At 30.6% G+C, this 17,772-nt stretch overlaps 1 protein-coding gene across 1 annotated transcript; it reads left to right on the plus strand.

Annotated features, from left to right (window-relative positions):
- The first annotated feature begins 1,837 nt into the window (after positions 1-1,837).
- Positions 1,838-16,669, plus strand: LOC113519666 (WD repeat-containing protein 37). Its single transcript, XM_026904824.3, has 9 exons — positions 1,838-2,258; positions 3,045-3,161; positions 3,611-3,802; positions 5,140-5,312; positions 6,198-6,429; positions 6,823-6,961; positions 8,465-8,534; positions 9,474-9,650; positions 10,159-16,669. The coding sequence occupies exons 1-9, from the start codon at positions 2,081-2,083 to the stop codon at positions 10,282-10,284; spliced, it is 1,404 nt and encodes a 467-aa protein (XP_026760625.1). The 5' UTR covers positions 1,838-2,080; the 3' UTR covers positions 10,285-16,669.
- Positions 16,670-17,772: the final 1,103 nt, after the last annotated feature.

Consider the following 17,772-nt stretch of genomic DNA (forward strand, 5'->3'; position numbering starts at 1 on the left):
TATATATATATATATATATATATATATATATATATATATATATATATATATATATATATATATATATAATAACGTGATCTTATTCAATTACGAAATTTACGGTACTAGTAACTGCCGTTGTAGTTTTGATAAGAATCAAAGAAATATTCTTTAAACTATATAACATTCTATAGCGATACATCTGTATTGTTTGTGTAAATTGAGAATAAAAAAAGGCTTCAAAACCCAAAAGAATTAAATTGGCAACACTTTTGAAAATAATACTATAGATAAAATATCGAGGTACCTACAACGTAGATTAAGGATAATAGGTACCTCAGGTTTCTCTTTTTCGTTTATGTTTGTACAATAAAATTTATTAATAACGTAGATTAAGACATAGATTGAGACATTGCTTTTTTATGATTAAGAAGTGTTAATTTGTAAAATCTGATAGGTTTAACATATTTTTTTTTTTATACAACTTAGAATGGCAAATAAGCTGATGCATGACGGCCCACCTGATAGAAAGTGGTAACCGTCGCCTATAGATATGAGCAGTACCATGGACTTAACAGAGTATACTGTTTCGCCCATGATACCCTTCATGCGTTGCCATTCCTGAGGACTCAGGTGTTACTCCTCTGTACCCAGTAAATTCACGCCATATCCCACCCTTCAAAACGAAACACAGCCATGCAAACACAATTGCTTCACGGTTGAAACACGGTTGAATGGGACAGAGGTACCCAATCAATCGACTTTTGTACAAAGTCTCCCTCTGGTGAGATACCCTCAGGTAATAACCATTAATATTAAAATTAATAATAAAAAATACTACCAGAGTAGTAATGTCGTTGGACAAATATTTATATAATCATGAGATTAAATTCAATTCGAATTAACTAAAAAGGAAATTACCACATCAACATTGACATACGCATATATTCATATACATGCGATAGAATAATCTCGCATATATTATTATGTGTTGACGATTTTAAATAATCAATTAAAATAAATTCAATCGTCAAATTTTTATATAATGTTCAGGACTTTATTATTTTATAACACAGGGGGCAATCGAGTATGCGGCTCACCTGATGGTAAGTGACTACCGCCGACCATGGTCACCCATAACACCAACGGCATTGCAGATATGCTTCTGTATCTATGCCGATCACAGATTTTTAGCGATATATAAAATATACAAATGAAAGTAGGAAGCAAAAGATGGGATAAGAAAAAGAAACTAAATATATAAAAATTCAAAAGGTCGGTTTTTTATTTTGTTTAGATTGCTTCGTAATTTATAAAAAATAGTCTTAAAAATCGGTACAAGTTTGAGATTTGATATTTGGGCTGTTAGGAGTATGAGTTGTAGATATACAACCTAATTATCTGTGCCTATCGATGACAATGTTCCTTGCTAAGCATCTTGTTGATTGTAACATTGTATACTGCTTATTATACGTATTTTAATATTTAATATCGCTTTCTGTTCTCCACTTTAATGTGGGCAAAAAATAAAAATTGCATCAGACGATGGACTTTGAGATGGATAAAGTAGAGACTCTGTTTCTGGTCTCTATCCATCTCACGATACGAACGAAATTTCGTAATATTTCAAAGTATATATACAGGCTTTTATAAGGATCCAGACTCCCCTAAATAATAATCTTAATTAGAACAATGGTCATAAAAATGTATTATAAATGGTTATAAAATACCTTCAATATTTGTTTATATTATAATTTTAATACTTCTAAATAATTGCATAGATTGTTTCCTATTTCATCGATAGAAGATTAGTGTTACCTCTTAAATAACGCAGTCATAAATTGTAAAACAGAGTTCTTACATTGCTCTGTGTACTCGAATTTGTTCTCTGAGCAAACCTTCTATACCTGTTTTTCTATTGAAATAATTTATTAAATTCAGTCTTATTTTCATTATATGATGTTCAATAAATAATATTGGTTCATAAAAATATACCCTTGTATTTATTGAATATTATACATTTAAAAGTTAATGATATAAACGCATTAAAGTTCATATTGTTCGTAATGCAATAGTTCCATATCTCTACTCATCCACTAAAATGAAATCTAGCAAACGACGACTTCAGGCACTTACGGAAGGCTCCGATGGCTTGCCCAATTATCTTAAAATGGAAGATTCTGAAACGTCCATACCGCCTGTTTTTAGATCTAGACTGCATGATTTATTTTCTCAGATAGAAAAAGAATTTGACCTTCTTTATACTGAGAATTTAAATTGTAAGTATATAAACATTAATATTTTGTAGCTGTGATGTTAATGTTCTATATTTTAAACAGTTACCATGTTGTTCACTTTCAATTTATTTAAATATATTAATGATAGATATGTAACAAATGAAAATATTAAATGCTATGAAGTTGAAGGAAGAAATTTTAAATGAGTACTCAAGTGATATTAATTTACTGTCGCACACATATATGTATAAAAGTATTGATAGGTCGCCAATACTTATTTATAAACAAGACTGTATTTAGTACTACACTTGTTAACAACTAGAATGTTACTATAAGTAGGCATACAGATCTGTTGGGAATTTGGGGTTTAAAAATTATAAATAGATGTAGTAAAATGGCTTCTATTTTTGTTTAAAGTAATAAAGGAAAATAGTAAAGGTTAATAGACAAAATGGTATGGCGTATGCTCACTGACTGTGTTGTTTTGTCCTTAGTGTTAAGTACCATTTTTGGACGCTAACTAGGGAGAAGATAATGTCCCTATTGATAGTAACATATACCATATCAGATTGACATCCTCATGATCCCCTTATGCTGATGTTTAATTCTCAATGAATTTCTTGCATTGGGTCAGTATACTTGACATTATTAGAACATCCCTCGTTGATACCCTGCTAGCATGTACCAATAGCACAGGTGAAATTATTGTCCCACTTTAATTACAAAAAATATAGCTACAATGCAAATTACTGGATACTTAATAAATAGATACCTACTAATCTTTCTCATTGAAAATAGCCATAATACTTTTTTACTTTCCATGTACAGTGCAAGAGAAGATAGATATTCTCAGTGAAAAATTGGAAAGAGAAAGTTATGTGGGAGATCGTCAAAATTTAGATTATATTGAGTTTGAAACTGCAGGAAAAAATTCCAAAGGAAAATGTGAGTTTCTATGCCTCAATTTTATTTTTTTTTAATTTTTAATTATATTATCTAAAATAATGTAATTATATGGAATTATATATTAACCTTAATATTATAAATGTAAAAGTTTGTAAAGATGTTTGGATATTTGTTATTTGATAATACTGAAACAGTTGACAGATTTGAATGAAATTACTACATGAGTGAGTTATACTTTAACACATAAGATGCTTAATACATTGATTTGCAAGCAAAGTTACAGGAAACAGTAATAATTTATTTATAATAATGAAAATGTCATTACATTTTTTATTGTTATGTGATTACATAATATTTATAGTTTGAAAGGAATTTATTAATGAAATAAAATGTCATGTCAATGTAAAGAAATTTATATGAAATTCTATATTTACTACTTAAACCTACATTCATTTAAAGACTAATCTTTTACTATTATTATTTTTTAGTGACCCAAAGCAATTCTCAGAAAGTGAAAGCAAGCCACAAATTGAGAGTGCAGACTAGTAAGATAGTATCTAGCTTCAAAGCACCCACATATAACTGCCAACTGGTTAGAGAATTCACTGGACACAAAGATGGTATTTGGGATGTGACATCTGCTCGACCAGGGCAAGCTCTTATTGGGACTGCTTCTGCTGGTAAATATAATCTCTGTTTTGGCACATGTTTCATATATGAAATATTTATTTTGCAATTGGTATATCATATGTCTTGAACTCAACAGGTTGGAAGTAAAAAAAAAGTAATTAGTATTACCATATTCATTAATAAGAGGCCACAGTAATTTATTTCATTTTCAAAATAGTCATTCACTTTTTTTAGAAATATTTTTTGTTTGTTTAAATTTTTTTATGCACAAAAAATAGAACAAAAGGAACAGTATTGAAAGTACAATGGTAGACCTATTTCTAGAAAAATAAAATTATGAAACTTATATTTGTATACATGTGTGGGTGTGTGTGTGTGTAATCATTATTATAAGGTTTTGTGGTTCATGTGACTGTGTGTAAGATGGGAGCAAAAACAGGAATGCCTGTTTTATACATTTACTATGATTGTTACACCTGTACTCATTACATGATAGATAGTCATGTGAGATAATTGTGCTTAGTCATTACAATCGTCTCTGTGTCACCATTTTCTTCATACACCTATATTCCAAAATATTTTTTTATTTGATATTGAAGTGAAATCTTTGTTAATTTTAATTAATACTAATATGAATTAATTTCAAATAATTTTGACTAAAATCTTTATTCAATATTAATTTTCAGAGATAGATTTAGAGATTGCTGATACCGAATTTACCCATTGTATACTAAACTCACTTGTCCTTACCACTTGTGCTATAATAATTTCATAATGTGTCTTTTTTTTATACAACTTAGAATGGCAAACAAGCTGATGGCGCACCTGATGGAAAGTGGTACCCGTCATCTATAGACATGAACAGTACCATGGACATAACAGAGTATACTGTTTCACCCATAATACCCCCCATGCATTGCCATTCCTGAGGACTCAGGTGTTATTCCTCTGTACCCTGTAAATTCACGCCATATCCCACCCTTCAAACTGAAACACAGCCATGCAAACACAACTGCTTCACGGTTGAAACACGAATGGGACAGAGGTACCCAAGCAATTGACTTTTGTACAAACTCTTTCTCTGGTATCTACCATACTGGTGTCTACCATATTGTTATAGAATGTGTATCCTATTAATGTGAATGATAGGATAGATGAATGTTTGTTACTCTTTCACACAAAAATTACAGATTTGAATTAAATTTGGTACACAGTTAGGAAGTTAGCATACCCTATATACTACCTATACACATACCTGCGATTTCACCTGCATTAGTATAAGGAAGTGTGAATTTAATTGGTATAAAAAGAATGGTTCTTTATATACCGATTCACATTGCTGAAATTGCAGGATAGAGCTAATATTAAAATAAATATTTTTGTTTAGATCACACAGCTTGCGTATGGAGTGTAGAATGGGGAAAATGCCTTCTACAGTACACAGGCCATCAGGGGTCAGTGAACTCGATCAGATTCCACCCTACGCGAGACATAGCACTTACGAGTAGTGGAGACAACACTGCTCATGTCTGGCAGGCTGCTGTAAACTGGGATCTGCCAGTAAGTTTCTATAACTTGAACAGAAAAAAACTAAGCCTTAATACAAACATAGCCAATGTGTCAAGCTGTCGAGTTAGTATGGAAGGGATTATTTTTTTGCCATATTTTAATCCATGTTTCATTGGAAAGAAACATTAAATTTCACTTATATAGACCTTTCGATTAAAAGTATACTGTTTGCTATGTTACTGGCAGTTTGGCCAGCCGGCCTTTTTTTTACAACACAGGGGGCAAACGAGCATGCGGCTCACCTCATGGTAAGTGACTACCGCCGCCTATGGTCACCCACAACTCCAACGGCATTGCAGGTGTGCTGCCGGTCTTTTAAAAAGGAATATGCTCTTATTTGTATTTATATATGTATTTTTTTTGTATTTATATTAATTCTTTTATTATTTTTTTCGATATATGTTTATTGGCACCGTTTTTTGTTAATTCAAATATACAATTAACATAATGTTTTATTTTTCCTTCAGTCGCAGGCTAATGATTTGATTTCAGCCTGTTTTATAATTATTTTATAAATTATTTAATTGTTTATATAATCATTAAAAAAATTCATGAGTATGTCTGTATTTATAAAAAAAATGTATTAGTCTAGGTATTTTCTATTTTAGGTATGTAATGTTTTGGGACTGAATATAGTGTAATATAGCTAAACAATTATATCATTAATAATTCTATATGTAAAAGTAAACAAAACAGACATTTATATTATTCTATTTGAGATACAAATAATTTATTATTTAATTATACTTATAAATAACACAAAAATCAGTAAAGTTTTTACAAGTAAATAGAACACACTAGGAATAAATTGCCTACTCAATTGTAAATAGCAAAGCAATATGGCAATGATAAGGAAATGTGTTATGTTGTTACTAGCGTGGTCAATCTTCTGAAGAGGAGCTCGAAGGCGGTGGTGAAGAGAGTCTTGGAGAAGGTGGCGACCGACCTGAAGTACTGCGGACTCCACTTAATGAGCTTGGTGGACATCTCGGCGTAGTGGTAGCTGCCGACTGGCTCACAGGTGGAGACCACGTCATCACCGCCTCATGGGACAGAACAGCCAACTTGTATGATGTTGAAACAGGAGACTGTTTGCAGGTTCTAACAGGTATACACATCTTCTTTATTGTTTTATTCAAAATAAATTTATAAAAACTTTTAAATAATCCACGTAGCAATAACAGCAATTAATTTTGTCATTTACTAATTTTAAAAGGATGTCATGGGAAATAAATTAACTTAAAATAGGAATAGTTCATGGCATGGTACTACAATTGGAGACATGTTTAACTTTGATTTTTTTCTGTCACAATAATATTTAAATATTATAACTAATGATTTAAATTATAATAATAACAATTTACCTGAGGAAGTAGTTTATAATATAAAAAAGTCAATGGTAGTGAGATATTACAATCCAACCGTTCATGCCTATTTATTTAAGTATCATAATATAGATGTACCAACTTTTATTTTTAACAAAGACTTTGATTACAATCAGGGCATGACCACGAGCTCACACACGCGTCGGCTCACCACAGCTCGCGACTCGTGGTGACGGCATCGCGGGACACCACTTTCCGTTTATGGGACTTCCGCGAGCCCATACATTCCGTCTCCGTATTCCAAGGGCACACAGAGTATGTACCTTAACAAAACTCAAAGATTTAATCAAATTTATAAAAGATTTAATTCCGACGTTTTGTCGGCAAAAATGGTAAATCGCGTAAATTTATTTTAAACGAAAATCGACTTTATGACTTATTATACAAAGTAAGCATTATAAAAATTGATTGTAAGTACTTTAAAGAAAATAAAGTGAAAGATCGATAAATATAGAATTTTGATCAACCTTTGATTGCTTATTTCAATGTTGTCGTGATAGAAAAGACTGAAATAAACCTTTTGTTTATTGCTGTGTATTTCCGGCATAGAACAGGCCACTTTTTCCCGTGGGTGTCGTAAAAGGCGACTATGGGAATCTAATAGTCGAGGGATAGGCAGCAGCGTCACTCTTAAAACATCTGCAATCTGCCAAGCATGTCAACTACTGGCAAAAGAGGGAGGCCTTTGTTCACCAGTGGACAATAAACGGCTGATATGATATGGTAATTAGAATGTATAGACATTGATTAGATATTGTCAAGAGCTTATAACTCATCAGGAATATATTATATACTAGCGATCCGCCCGGCGTCGCACGGGTGGACATTTTTACTTTTTAAAAAGTGTCCATTAAGGCTGCACACGCGATGGAAGCTTAAAAATGGAGTAACTTCTTCCGTTTTCCCAACATTTCCCTTCACTGTTCTGCTCCTATTAATCGTAGCGTGTTGAAAAGTAATAACCTGCCCAGGAGTATGAGGAATATTTGTATCAAATTTCGTTAAAATCTGTCGAGTAGTTTTTGTTTCTATAACGAACATACAGACAGACAGACAGACAGACAGACAAAAATTTTACTGATTGCATTTTTGGCATCAGTATCGATCACTAATAATCAGCCCCTGATAGTTATTTTGGAAATATATTTCATGTACAGAATTGACCTTTCTACAGATTTATTATAAGTATAGATAGGGACTGGCCGTAATATTTCGTGGCTCTTTTGTATTAATAGACAGTTCTTGTTTATACTTCATATTTGATCACTTCAATAGCACAGCGGTAGGCACATTGCTTTTCCAGAAAACAGCTTATTACGAAGTCAAAGCCACATGTAAACACGCAATTACGTGTTCTAAATATAAATATTTTCAAGGTTGTTATATTAAAAAGTAGACAATGTCTGTAAATCGTCACTTGCAACTGCAATGTCAGCGTTACCGGAACACTCGAGGTGTCTCACGAATGGTGCAAACGAATGCTACCCGTATCGATTCCACGTAAACACTTATTTCTTATATTTTACTTAATTATTCTGTATCTGACATCGATCAAGAGTAGATATTATTTTAATTATATTTTTTTTATATTTTATTACATTTAATTTTAAAATTAATTGGTTTGTAGGGATTTACTTTAATGTATGCATGTGTGTGTTTGCGTGCATATATTTTAACGATTGATATCACCCCTTTTTTGCAAAGCTTTCTTTATTTGCTCACGGACACTGTTTTAAATTGTTGGTCTATGTTTTACAGGAGTGTCACTTCGGCCGTATTTACGCGTGAAGATAAAGTCGTCTCCGGCTCTGATGATAGATCAGTGAAGGTATAAATTTAGCAACTTTGCAATCTTATTTCATCACACATATATTTTTCGTATTTCCAAATGTAAGGATTACTAGTGTCTATAATATTTTTTAAATGGTTGCTAAAGAGCAATTAATTTTTTTATGATATCATAAAGGAGCAGATTGTAAATCTGGTAGTAAGAATGTTTTTGTATCTTATGCAACATACTCATAAATATCATGAGCGATACAGTATACTTTGATATGTCTATGCTGCTCATGTCTATAGGCGACGGTTACCACTTTCCATCAGGTGAGCCGTCAGCTAGTGTGCCATTCTAAGTTGCATGCAAAACTTATTCTGACTAAAATTGATATATAAATGTATATTTGCTCGTTGTGAGGCAAATTTACTTTAAAAAAAATTTAAGATCCCATAATAATTTTGTTACAAGTCACTGTTTTTATTTTTTACTACTAGCTATTACCCGCGACTTCGTATACGTGACAGGGATATGTTTACTGACCAGGATAAAAAGTAACCTTGTTCTTTCTCTATCCCATATCGTACGTGTATACCAAATTTTATAGTGATTGGTTAAGCCGATAAGGCGCTATAAGGTAACAAACCAACAAACAAACTCACTTTCATATTCATAATAAAGGATTTTTTTGCTAACACTAATTAGTTAAAAACGGGGGGAAAGGGATTGTTAGTAATGGAGTTTGACAGCCCCATTGCTAGCAATATGCCTTATTAGGTCGATCTCCACGTGGTTCCCCCCTGGAAACCACCGTGAACAATTCTTGTTGAATTCGTCACGATGGGTTAACTGACCTACTTCATCCTTACCTATCATCCTTCACTGGTGCCCCGCCGGTGTATGCCGATAGCGCGGGTGCGGTTACCATTCCATTATCATCCATTAAAAAAAATTGTTAAAAACATTAAAGCGACCCGTGTAATTCTTTTGTAGGTCTGGGATGTGCGTAATATGCGTTCAGCACTAGCAACTATCAGGTCAGATTCTTCAGTGAACCGCGTGGGGGTAAGCAGCGGCGGCCTGATAGCGATCCCACACGATAATAGACAAGTCCGACTGTTCGACCTGCAGGGACAGAGGTTGGCGCGTCTGCCAAGATCCAGTAGACAGGTAACGAATAATTTATGTTTAAATTCAATTTCAAAACCTTTACCTAAAAGAGCTTGTCTAAAATAAATTTCACATTTTATATTGCTTAATTATGATTGTTTATATTAGACACAAAAGTCTCCTGCAGTGACTTCCATCTCTCTCAGACCAGTCTCATTCACAGTGTACATAATACAACAGATCACCTCGTTTGAGGTCTTAATTTTCTTCTTTTAATATATAGCTAGGAGCCCACTCTATACAGCTTCTGTTTTATTTTAATGGAGACTATATTATTGTTATTACGTAAACAATTACAGTAATACCTCGACTTACACTACTCCAACTTACTCGAATACGGAATTACGCGATTCTTATTCGTGAACAATAAAATCTCATCTATTTTATTGTTTGAATGCTACTTACTAGATTACTCACATTTTCTCTACAAGCCTTCTGTATACATATTACCTTGTAAAGTTTCTTCATAGGGATTTTCTCCTATAATTTTGTTGTGGCATTTATATAGGGCCATCGGCGCATGGTCACATCGGTGGCATGGGCAGAAGACACACTCTCAAGCATAAACTTCTTCAGCTGTGGCTTCGACCGACGTATTCTTGGCTGGTCCATCCAACCTTCTAAGGAAAACTGAACGTGTTCACCTGGGTACAAGATATATGTCGTCTTGCAGCCTCGACACTGGCAAGTTACAACTTGTGGTGAGTCTCCATCAGCATACTACACCGGTCTTACTGTATCAATGCATGTAAATGCGTCAACACACAGTCTTCTTATTAAAATTGTACAGAAATTTATTGTTCTATTTGTACAACTTATTGGAAGTCGAAACTTGCATGTATGACTCTTTGGTTTTATATTACGTCATCAATGTGAAAGTAATAGACTTTAATCAGAGACAAAATAAGATTAAGTTTATTGAAGAGCACACAAGGATATCTGGATTGGTTAAATCTGAATACAAACAAAATTTATATCAAATTTTTAGATGTTCAATTAACAATTTATCATCATTAGATACTATAATTGTTGTATAATTTTTACTCAAATATATAAAACTCTAATTGGATATAGTGTTTTAAAAATATTTACATTAACAAATTAGGATGTTTATATAAAATCTAATGTGATTTAGTCACAAAATGTCTTCAAACCTTGTGCGCTTTTTAGTGAGTTAAGAATTGAGTACTAACACTATGTGTGTAATGCTCAAATAATATATATCTCAGTAATGAAGAACAATCAAAATTTCAATGAAAATTTCTCAAGTTGGAAGCACAAGTAGAATTAGGAAATGGCGTGTAAGTCATGTAAATGATTATCGAAGGAAATGAAACTGCATTCAATTGAATTATGGATTTATCATTGTTAATAATAAATATTTGAATCTCCTTTTTGTTATGATTTCTTTGCTAAATATTTTCAGATATTGAAATGACTGTTTTAACGTGTTTGCTATAAATAAAACTTTTTAAAGTTTTAAACGTAACATGGTATATCATATTTTAAATATAGCCTTTATCTATTGTTTTTCAATGCCATGTGTAGCATATGTGAGCAAATTGAATCGAAAAATAATTAAGGTACATGTATTAATCGTTTCTTTCCTCTAAATAAGCATGCATTGTAATACAAACTCAGCTTATTTATTTTCATACCCTTCTATTGCTGTGGTGAATTGTTATTTTTAAGTTTATGCACAAAATATAAACTATTGTGGAAAAAAATAGTTTCTATTAATGTTGTATAATGTTGTTGGAATTTAGTAGTTTATTAGCAAGCATTATGTAATTTAAGTGAACACAGATTTACCCATTGTCATTGATGATAAAAAAATATTCATCTTTGATTATGACTTGCTCTTAGTCTATTTGAATAGAACTGAATAAAAAGGTAACTAAGTTTTTTTTTATTATTACTGAAATACTTTCTAAATTTAATTTTTTTTATACCACTGAGGTGGCAAACATGCATACGGCCCATCTGATGGTAAGCGGTTACCGTAGCATATGAACGCTTGTAAATACCAGAGGTATTACGCGCGCGTTACCAACCCTGAAGAAATCTCTTTACCCCCCTTATGAAGAACCTCATGCTGTAGTCTCTTGGGAAAACTTCGGCAAGGAGCTCATTCTATAATCTGAGTATTCGTGGGAGAAAACATCTCTGAAACCGCGTTGTACGCGACCATTTAGGCTGTGGGATATAAGTGTGAAGGTATTAGAAAGAATACGAAATATTCAACTACTCGATTTTTGATTTGTGTGTCACGACTACTACATCTACATCTGCAGACTATTTTATAGTCGGTTGAATTACTCGTTTGTTTACATTTTTATTAAGTTCTATTGAAACAAACTGTACGGAGCGAGAGATAAGGAACATTGAAGTTCCCAATAAGACTATATTTAGAACGCTATTCGCGATACATAAAGCACCACATCTGCACAAACATAGTCAGCATGAAGGTCTACAGTATAAACAAAAGTTTGCCGTTTCCATAAACAAGGTCTAATAAAATCAAAAGCTAATTTTCTAGAGCCACAGTTATGAGTTGTTATAATGTTATTATTATAATTATAGTGAAGTAAAGAACATTTTGTAAAATCCATCCATCACACAAAGAATTACAGTTTCTGAATTGAAATTTTAGGCATTTCCGACATTATTGTGAATTTCTGTTATTTCATATATACATACATATACGGGAGTTTGTTACGGTTTTATTAAATTAAGTATATAGATTAGTGTTTAAATTACTTTGTTCGTCCAGTTAAGAATTATTAACGATATATGTAATTCGTTGCTTGTTTGTCTACGATAGGTGTATTTCTGACCAAAGGGAATTGGATTGAATATTAACTATTATATAAGGGTTTTCTTAATTTTATCACAATATAGTGGAGTTGACTAAAGGAACAAATAAATAGCACAGCTAGAAAATACAACCGTTCAGGTGTAATATATTTTTTTTAAATATAGACATACTAAAAGTGTTTTAGAAATAAATAACAAAAAGTCGTTCTTTCGGTTCAACTCCATGTTTAGGGAAGTGTTTTTCTTTTTTTTTCTATTTTTCTCTACTACGTCTAATTTTGGAATATGTCATATATGAAATGTGTCGATAAGTCGACCTGAGTGTCCATTTATTAGGCGTCCAGAGATCAGTGGTTTATCTATGGGTTGGTATGAGTTTTTTCTTAACCGACTGTGAGAATAATGAAGAGTAAATTCTTTCGAGTATGTATTTAGATCAGCATTTTTGATGCAATTATAAATTACCTGAATTTGACTATGTTTTTTTTTTATATCTTATACTAATATTAATATACATGATATTTTTTAACATAATAATGATAACTGTATGTCCTACAAAGTGTATATCATCGTTTAAACTTATCAATATCTATTCGAAAATAAGCAGTTACTGTCTCCTTTGATAGTGCTAACGATTCTAGAAATATGTTTATATTGCATTGTTATATGTAATATCCGTTTTATTTTGTAGCATCAGAATCAGCATTACTTTGTCATTATTTGTAAATACAATGTCAAGCAAAAATAGCTTCATTTGTCAACTTATATACTCTATACTTTTGATAAGTTCTTTCGCTGCTTGTCTACTGAATATACTCTTATTCCTTTTATTCTTTTATATATATTCTTCATTGCACTAAAACATACAATAATAACAAGTAGTTATTAACAATGTTAGCAAAGGCGAACTTATCTCTAAAATAGATTTGTTCCAGTCAACCTAACACAGTTGCATAGGAAGTAGTGGGCAGTAGTAGTGCTAGAAACTGAAATATTTACATAAATTACATTTTTATGTACAATATAAAATTTATTTCATGAATCAACATATCTGTTTACAAGTATACGATTGTGCCTACCAATGTATCAACACATACTCGGCATATACAGTGCGGTGCACTAAAACTATAGAAAATATACTAAAACATAATTTATTGGATTTAACAAGAGGATCCAAAAGTGTCAATTCAATGTAAAATATCTCGAGCAAAAAACTTTACACTCGTATCTACTGCGCTACAATATGCAGAAAATAAAATCAATAAGCTTTAAGAGAAATCACTGCTATTTTCTGAAGGAATGTATGAATCAGTAATATTGAATCGTAATAATATTAATAGAAAAAAAAAAAAAAACAACTGTAATAATAAAAATGGACAACATTTAAGGAGGTAAAAAAAGATGGCAGTTGAAGATCGATAGCTAATATGGAAGGTTTTAGAACTTCTGGTAGTAATAGTGGTGGTCAATCTTCGAGTGTTGACAGTCACACACATGCTAATAATGGCGGAATTAAAAAAAAAAAATAATCAAATTACTAGTGATATGGACTTCCGCAAGATAACACCTAGTACTGTAAAGTACTTGAGGAGACACTAGACTTTTCATTGCGCTGAACTTAATACTCGACATGACCCCATTTCCTATGTCATAACACTTCTATTTTGTAGTGATTTCTCTAAAATTCGATTTTTTTTTAACTAGTCGAATTATTATTACTAACCAAAGATGATCAGGGACACTCTAATTATCATTTGTAACCTACGTAATTGTTTGATTTATTTATATCTGGATTTATACCGAGTAGGATCAGTGTTTCCATTGAAAATAAGAACTGTGTCGACTTCAAATATTGAGACGAAGGTTAGGCTATTGATGTAGTGACTTGAATATTTACAGATATAAATTAGTGTCACTAATGCCTGTAATATTGAATACATTAATACTAATGTTATATTTATTATTTTTAAAAACAATAATGAAAGTTAAAATATAATGAATAAGTGAGTATATTACAGTCTACAATTTCAATTCATTGCATTTTTTATTAAAACAGTGGCGAATAGCATGTTATATAATTTTAGGTCTAATGTATTTAATATTATATGTATATTTTAGTTGTAAATGTTTGTTTTTATTTATTATCCCATAGAATACAGCTCATATTATTGGTGGCAGATTGTATCTAAATTATGCTAATTTTTAAGGTTGTGCAATTAATAAGTTTTGAGAGTTTCTTTATGTATTTCGGTTTAAATATTTGTAAATCTAATAATACAGAAAACTAAAATTTTGTATGTAAGACAGTAACTAATCCACCTTACATTTTATTGTTTTAAATACTGGGATATTACACTTCTATCTTGTAATTATTATAACGTAATGTGTATTACTATATATTGTTATTATATAATATTGTATCATAAAACACATTGTCTAAAAATTAATCCACTGATGTATAGATGAAATTGAAATAAAACTGTGATGTCATTCATAATTGTAGATAGACCATAGGTATTATACTGTATCTATGGTCATAAATAAAAAATAAAATCATTACTTATTTTTTTATGGCTTGTAGACAAATTATGATTGTGCCAAAATTCTTAATTTTAATTATCTGGTAAATATTTGAACATATTACAATATTATTTGTAATTAAAAATTAATATAATTCTTATATAAACAGTGGTATTGCTTCAGAAATTGATTACGTAGCGAGAACAAAAATTAGAAAATCTATAAATATTTTGTTCACCGTCTTCTTTCTCACATCACAGGGTATCCTATTTTGTGGACTTAATTGCAATCAACGTATTTTTATTTTAATTAGTTATATATACTATGTCTATAATACAACTAAAGACAGAATTTTACATTTATTCTACAACTAAAGATGAAATTTATTATGTAAAACATTACTGAAGGCAATTAGATGTCATTTTACAATGCTAGTTTCACATTATCACAAGACATGTATAATCGCGATCCCCTTGAAAAAAAAACAAGTCGATAATTGGCGAGAATAACAAACAGTAATTTCATTATATTTCTGTTGTTCAGTTACACGTAAATTTAGGGTTTTTTTTTTCAGAAGTTTTATTAAAAATTAAGGTCGACCGTCAGTCGTTTCATCGTCACCATTTTGATTGCTATACTGTTGATTGAGACTCCTTTTTTCAAAGTTTCTGAACAGGAAGATTATCCAGTCCAAAAATACCTAGTATATTTCTATTTGTTTATCATATTTTCTATGCTTATATTATTAAGTATATAAAAATTATTTTTCCACCTCATATACCATAGATAAAACATCAAAATATTGTTTAATATAATTTCTGTTAATGGTACAGTGCTATAGGTATTATTTTGTCACATTTATTTTTCTAGTCAAACTTAATATTTTGTTTTCATTTAAAATAATTCCTTTACGAATAAGTACCTATTATAATCAGATTCATGGACATTCTATTGTATTGTGAACACATAATCATTATTCAATAATAATATATACTTATGTAAGTAGTCGGTAATCAGAATGCATAATATTGAAATGTAATAATGTGCATACGATGTGTAAATTATAAACTTTGACTAAAATAAAAGAGGTAAGGTGCATCGCTACTTTTCGTGCAAACAATAATTATAACCTGCCTATATATATATATATATATATATATATATATATATATATATATATATATATATATATATATATATATTATATATATATATATATATATATATATATATATATATATATATATATATATATCTCGTTTAATCTATGGTTTTGACCTTGTTTAAATGGGTGAATATATAAGTCGATGTTGCGTACATGTTTTTTTTTATAACAGGGGCAGGTTCAACTTATCGCGGTTGGGATTTTTTCAATTCCATTAATATTAGAAAATGTTTTTCATATTTTATTAATATTTCTATATAACAATTATTTTAATATGTAATTGCCAATTAACTGTTCAATTATATATAAATAAATGGTAAATGTATTTTGGAGACTTGTGTTTGCGTGTAATGTCGAGTCCTTACATTGTTTAAAAATGTATCTTCCTATTTTATTTTAATGAAAGTTTATAATAAGAACTATAAAGGTATCGGTTGTTGAGTATCATATGAGAGTGATCTGAATATTTTTGTTATGCCAATTATGGTACGAAATATATTATAGATGGTGAAATATTCTTTTATTGTTTTTATTCAGATACCCCATATTCCCTAATTTGTACTGAATACAATTTATCAATTATCAGCGAGTTACGATCATCAATACAGGATACATAAGTTTTCGTTAGTATACGCATGAAACAACAATTCGTTTAATATTTCTGTCTCGTTTTATCTGATACGCGTAGTAACAATTACGTAGCTATAAATGGAATGGTAACCCCACCCGCGGTATCGTTATTCGTTATACACCGACGAGGCACCAGTGTGTGGTACCATCACTACTCTCTCTAATATTGTACAGAATTAAAGCCCTAAACATGTGCATTACTAGTAGAGAGTTGTAAAGAATATTTTGTTTCCAATGCAAAAGGGGACGAAAGTTCTATTATTGTCGAATTTACTACAAATATAATAAAAAATTATATTATCAAAAATATAAAAATTTGCCTGCTATCAATTGAGAAAAATAGCAACTGATGGTGTATCTTTCATCCCCTTTCTATTAATCATATTTGCATAAGAAGAAAAAAGGCAACCATATGATTTAGTTTTTATTTTATCATTCCTTCTATGTAACTCTTTGTTCTAAGATTTTGACAACCGTATTAATAGGGTTAATAAAATATACACAATATTTCATCTTGTAACGGCGGCCATTTTGAAAATATTGATAATAATAAATATATGTACATGTAATAATGTTATCCTTTGTTTTATTTTTGCTAAAAAAATGTTTATTAAACGTGCAATTTGACATAAAATTTACATATTTCTTTCATCACATGATTTGCGTTTCAGTGAAGTATTTATATTTTATTAATATCGTAATACTATATAATCATAGTATACTTATAAACCTATTCGTTTCCATTTCAACATTGGGCTGGCCAACATAACAAGAAAAGGAGAATTTTTTATACATTGGTAAATTATTCCCTAAGAACAAGGCATTACTTAGAAGGAATGATAAAATACAAACTGTATATCATATGGTTTTTTTCTTTCTTCTTTTGCAAATGTAATTAGTAAAAAGGGGATGAAAGATATACCATCTTGCTATTTTTCTCAGTTCATAGCAGGCTAGTGTATAAAAAATGTTTGACATATGAATTATTTG

Source organism: Galleria mellonella, unplaced genomic scaffold (genome assembly GCF_026898425.1).
Source record: "Galleria mellonella isolate WM207_F2 unplaced genomic scaffold, CSIRO_AGI_GalMel_v1 utg65, whole genome shotgun sequence".
Lineage (NCBI taxonomy): Eukaryota > Metazoa > Arthropoda > Insecta > Lepidoptera > Pyralidae > Galleria > Galleria mellonella.

Bases quoted from the DNA above. Each gene is read 5' to 3' on its own strand.
- LOC113519666 (XM_026904824.3), top strand. From the start codon at position 2,081: ATGAAATCTAGCAAACGACGACTTCAGGCACTTACGGAAGGCTCCGAT. The intron at 3,162-3,610 runs GTGAGTTTCTAT...ATTATTTTTTAG, and splicing joins AAAAAATTCCAAAGGAAAAT to TGACCCAAAGCAATTCTCAG. The intron at 6,962-8,464 runs GTATGTACCTTA...TATGTTTTACAG, and splicing joins GTATTCCAAGGGCACACAGA to GAGTGTCACTTCGGCCGTAT.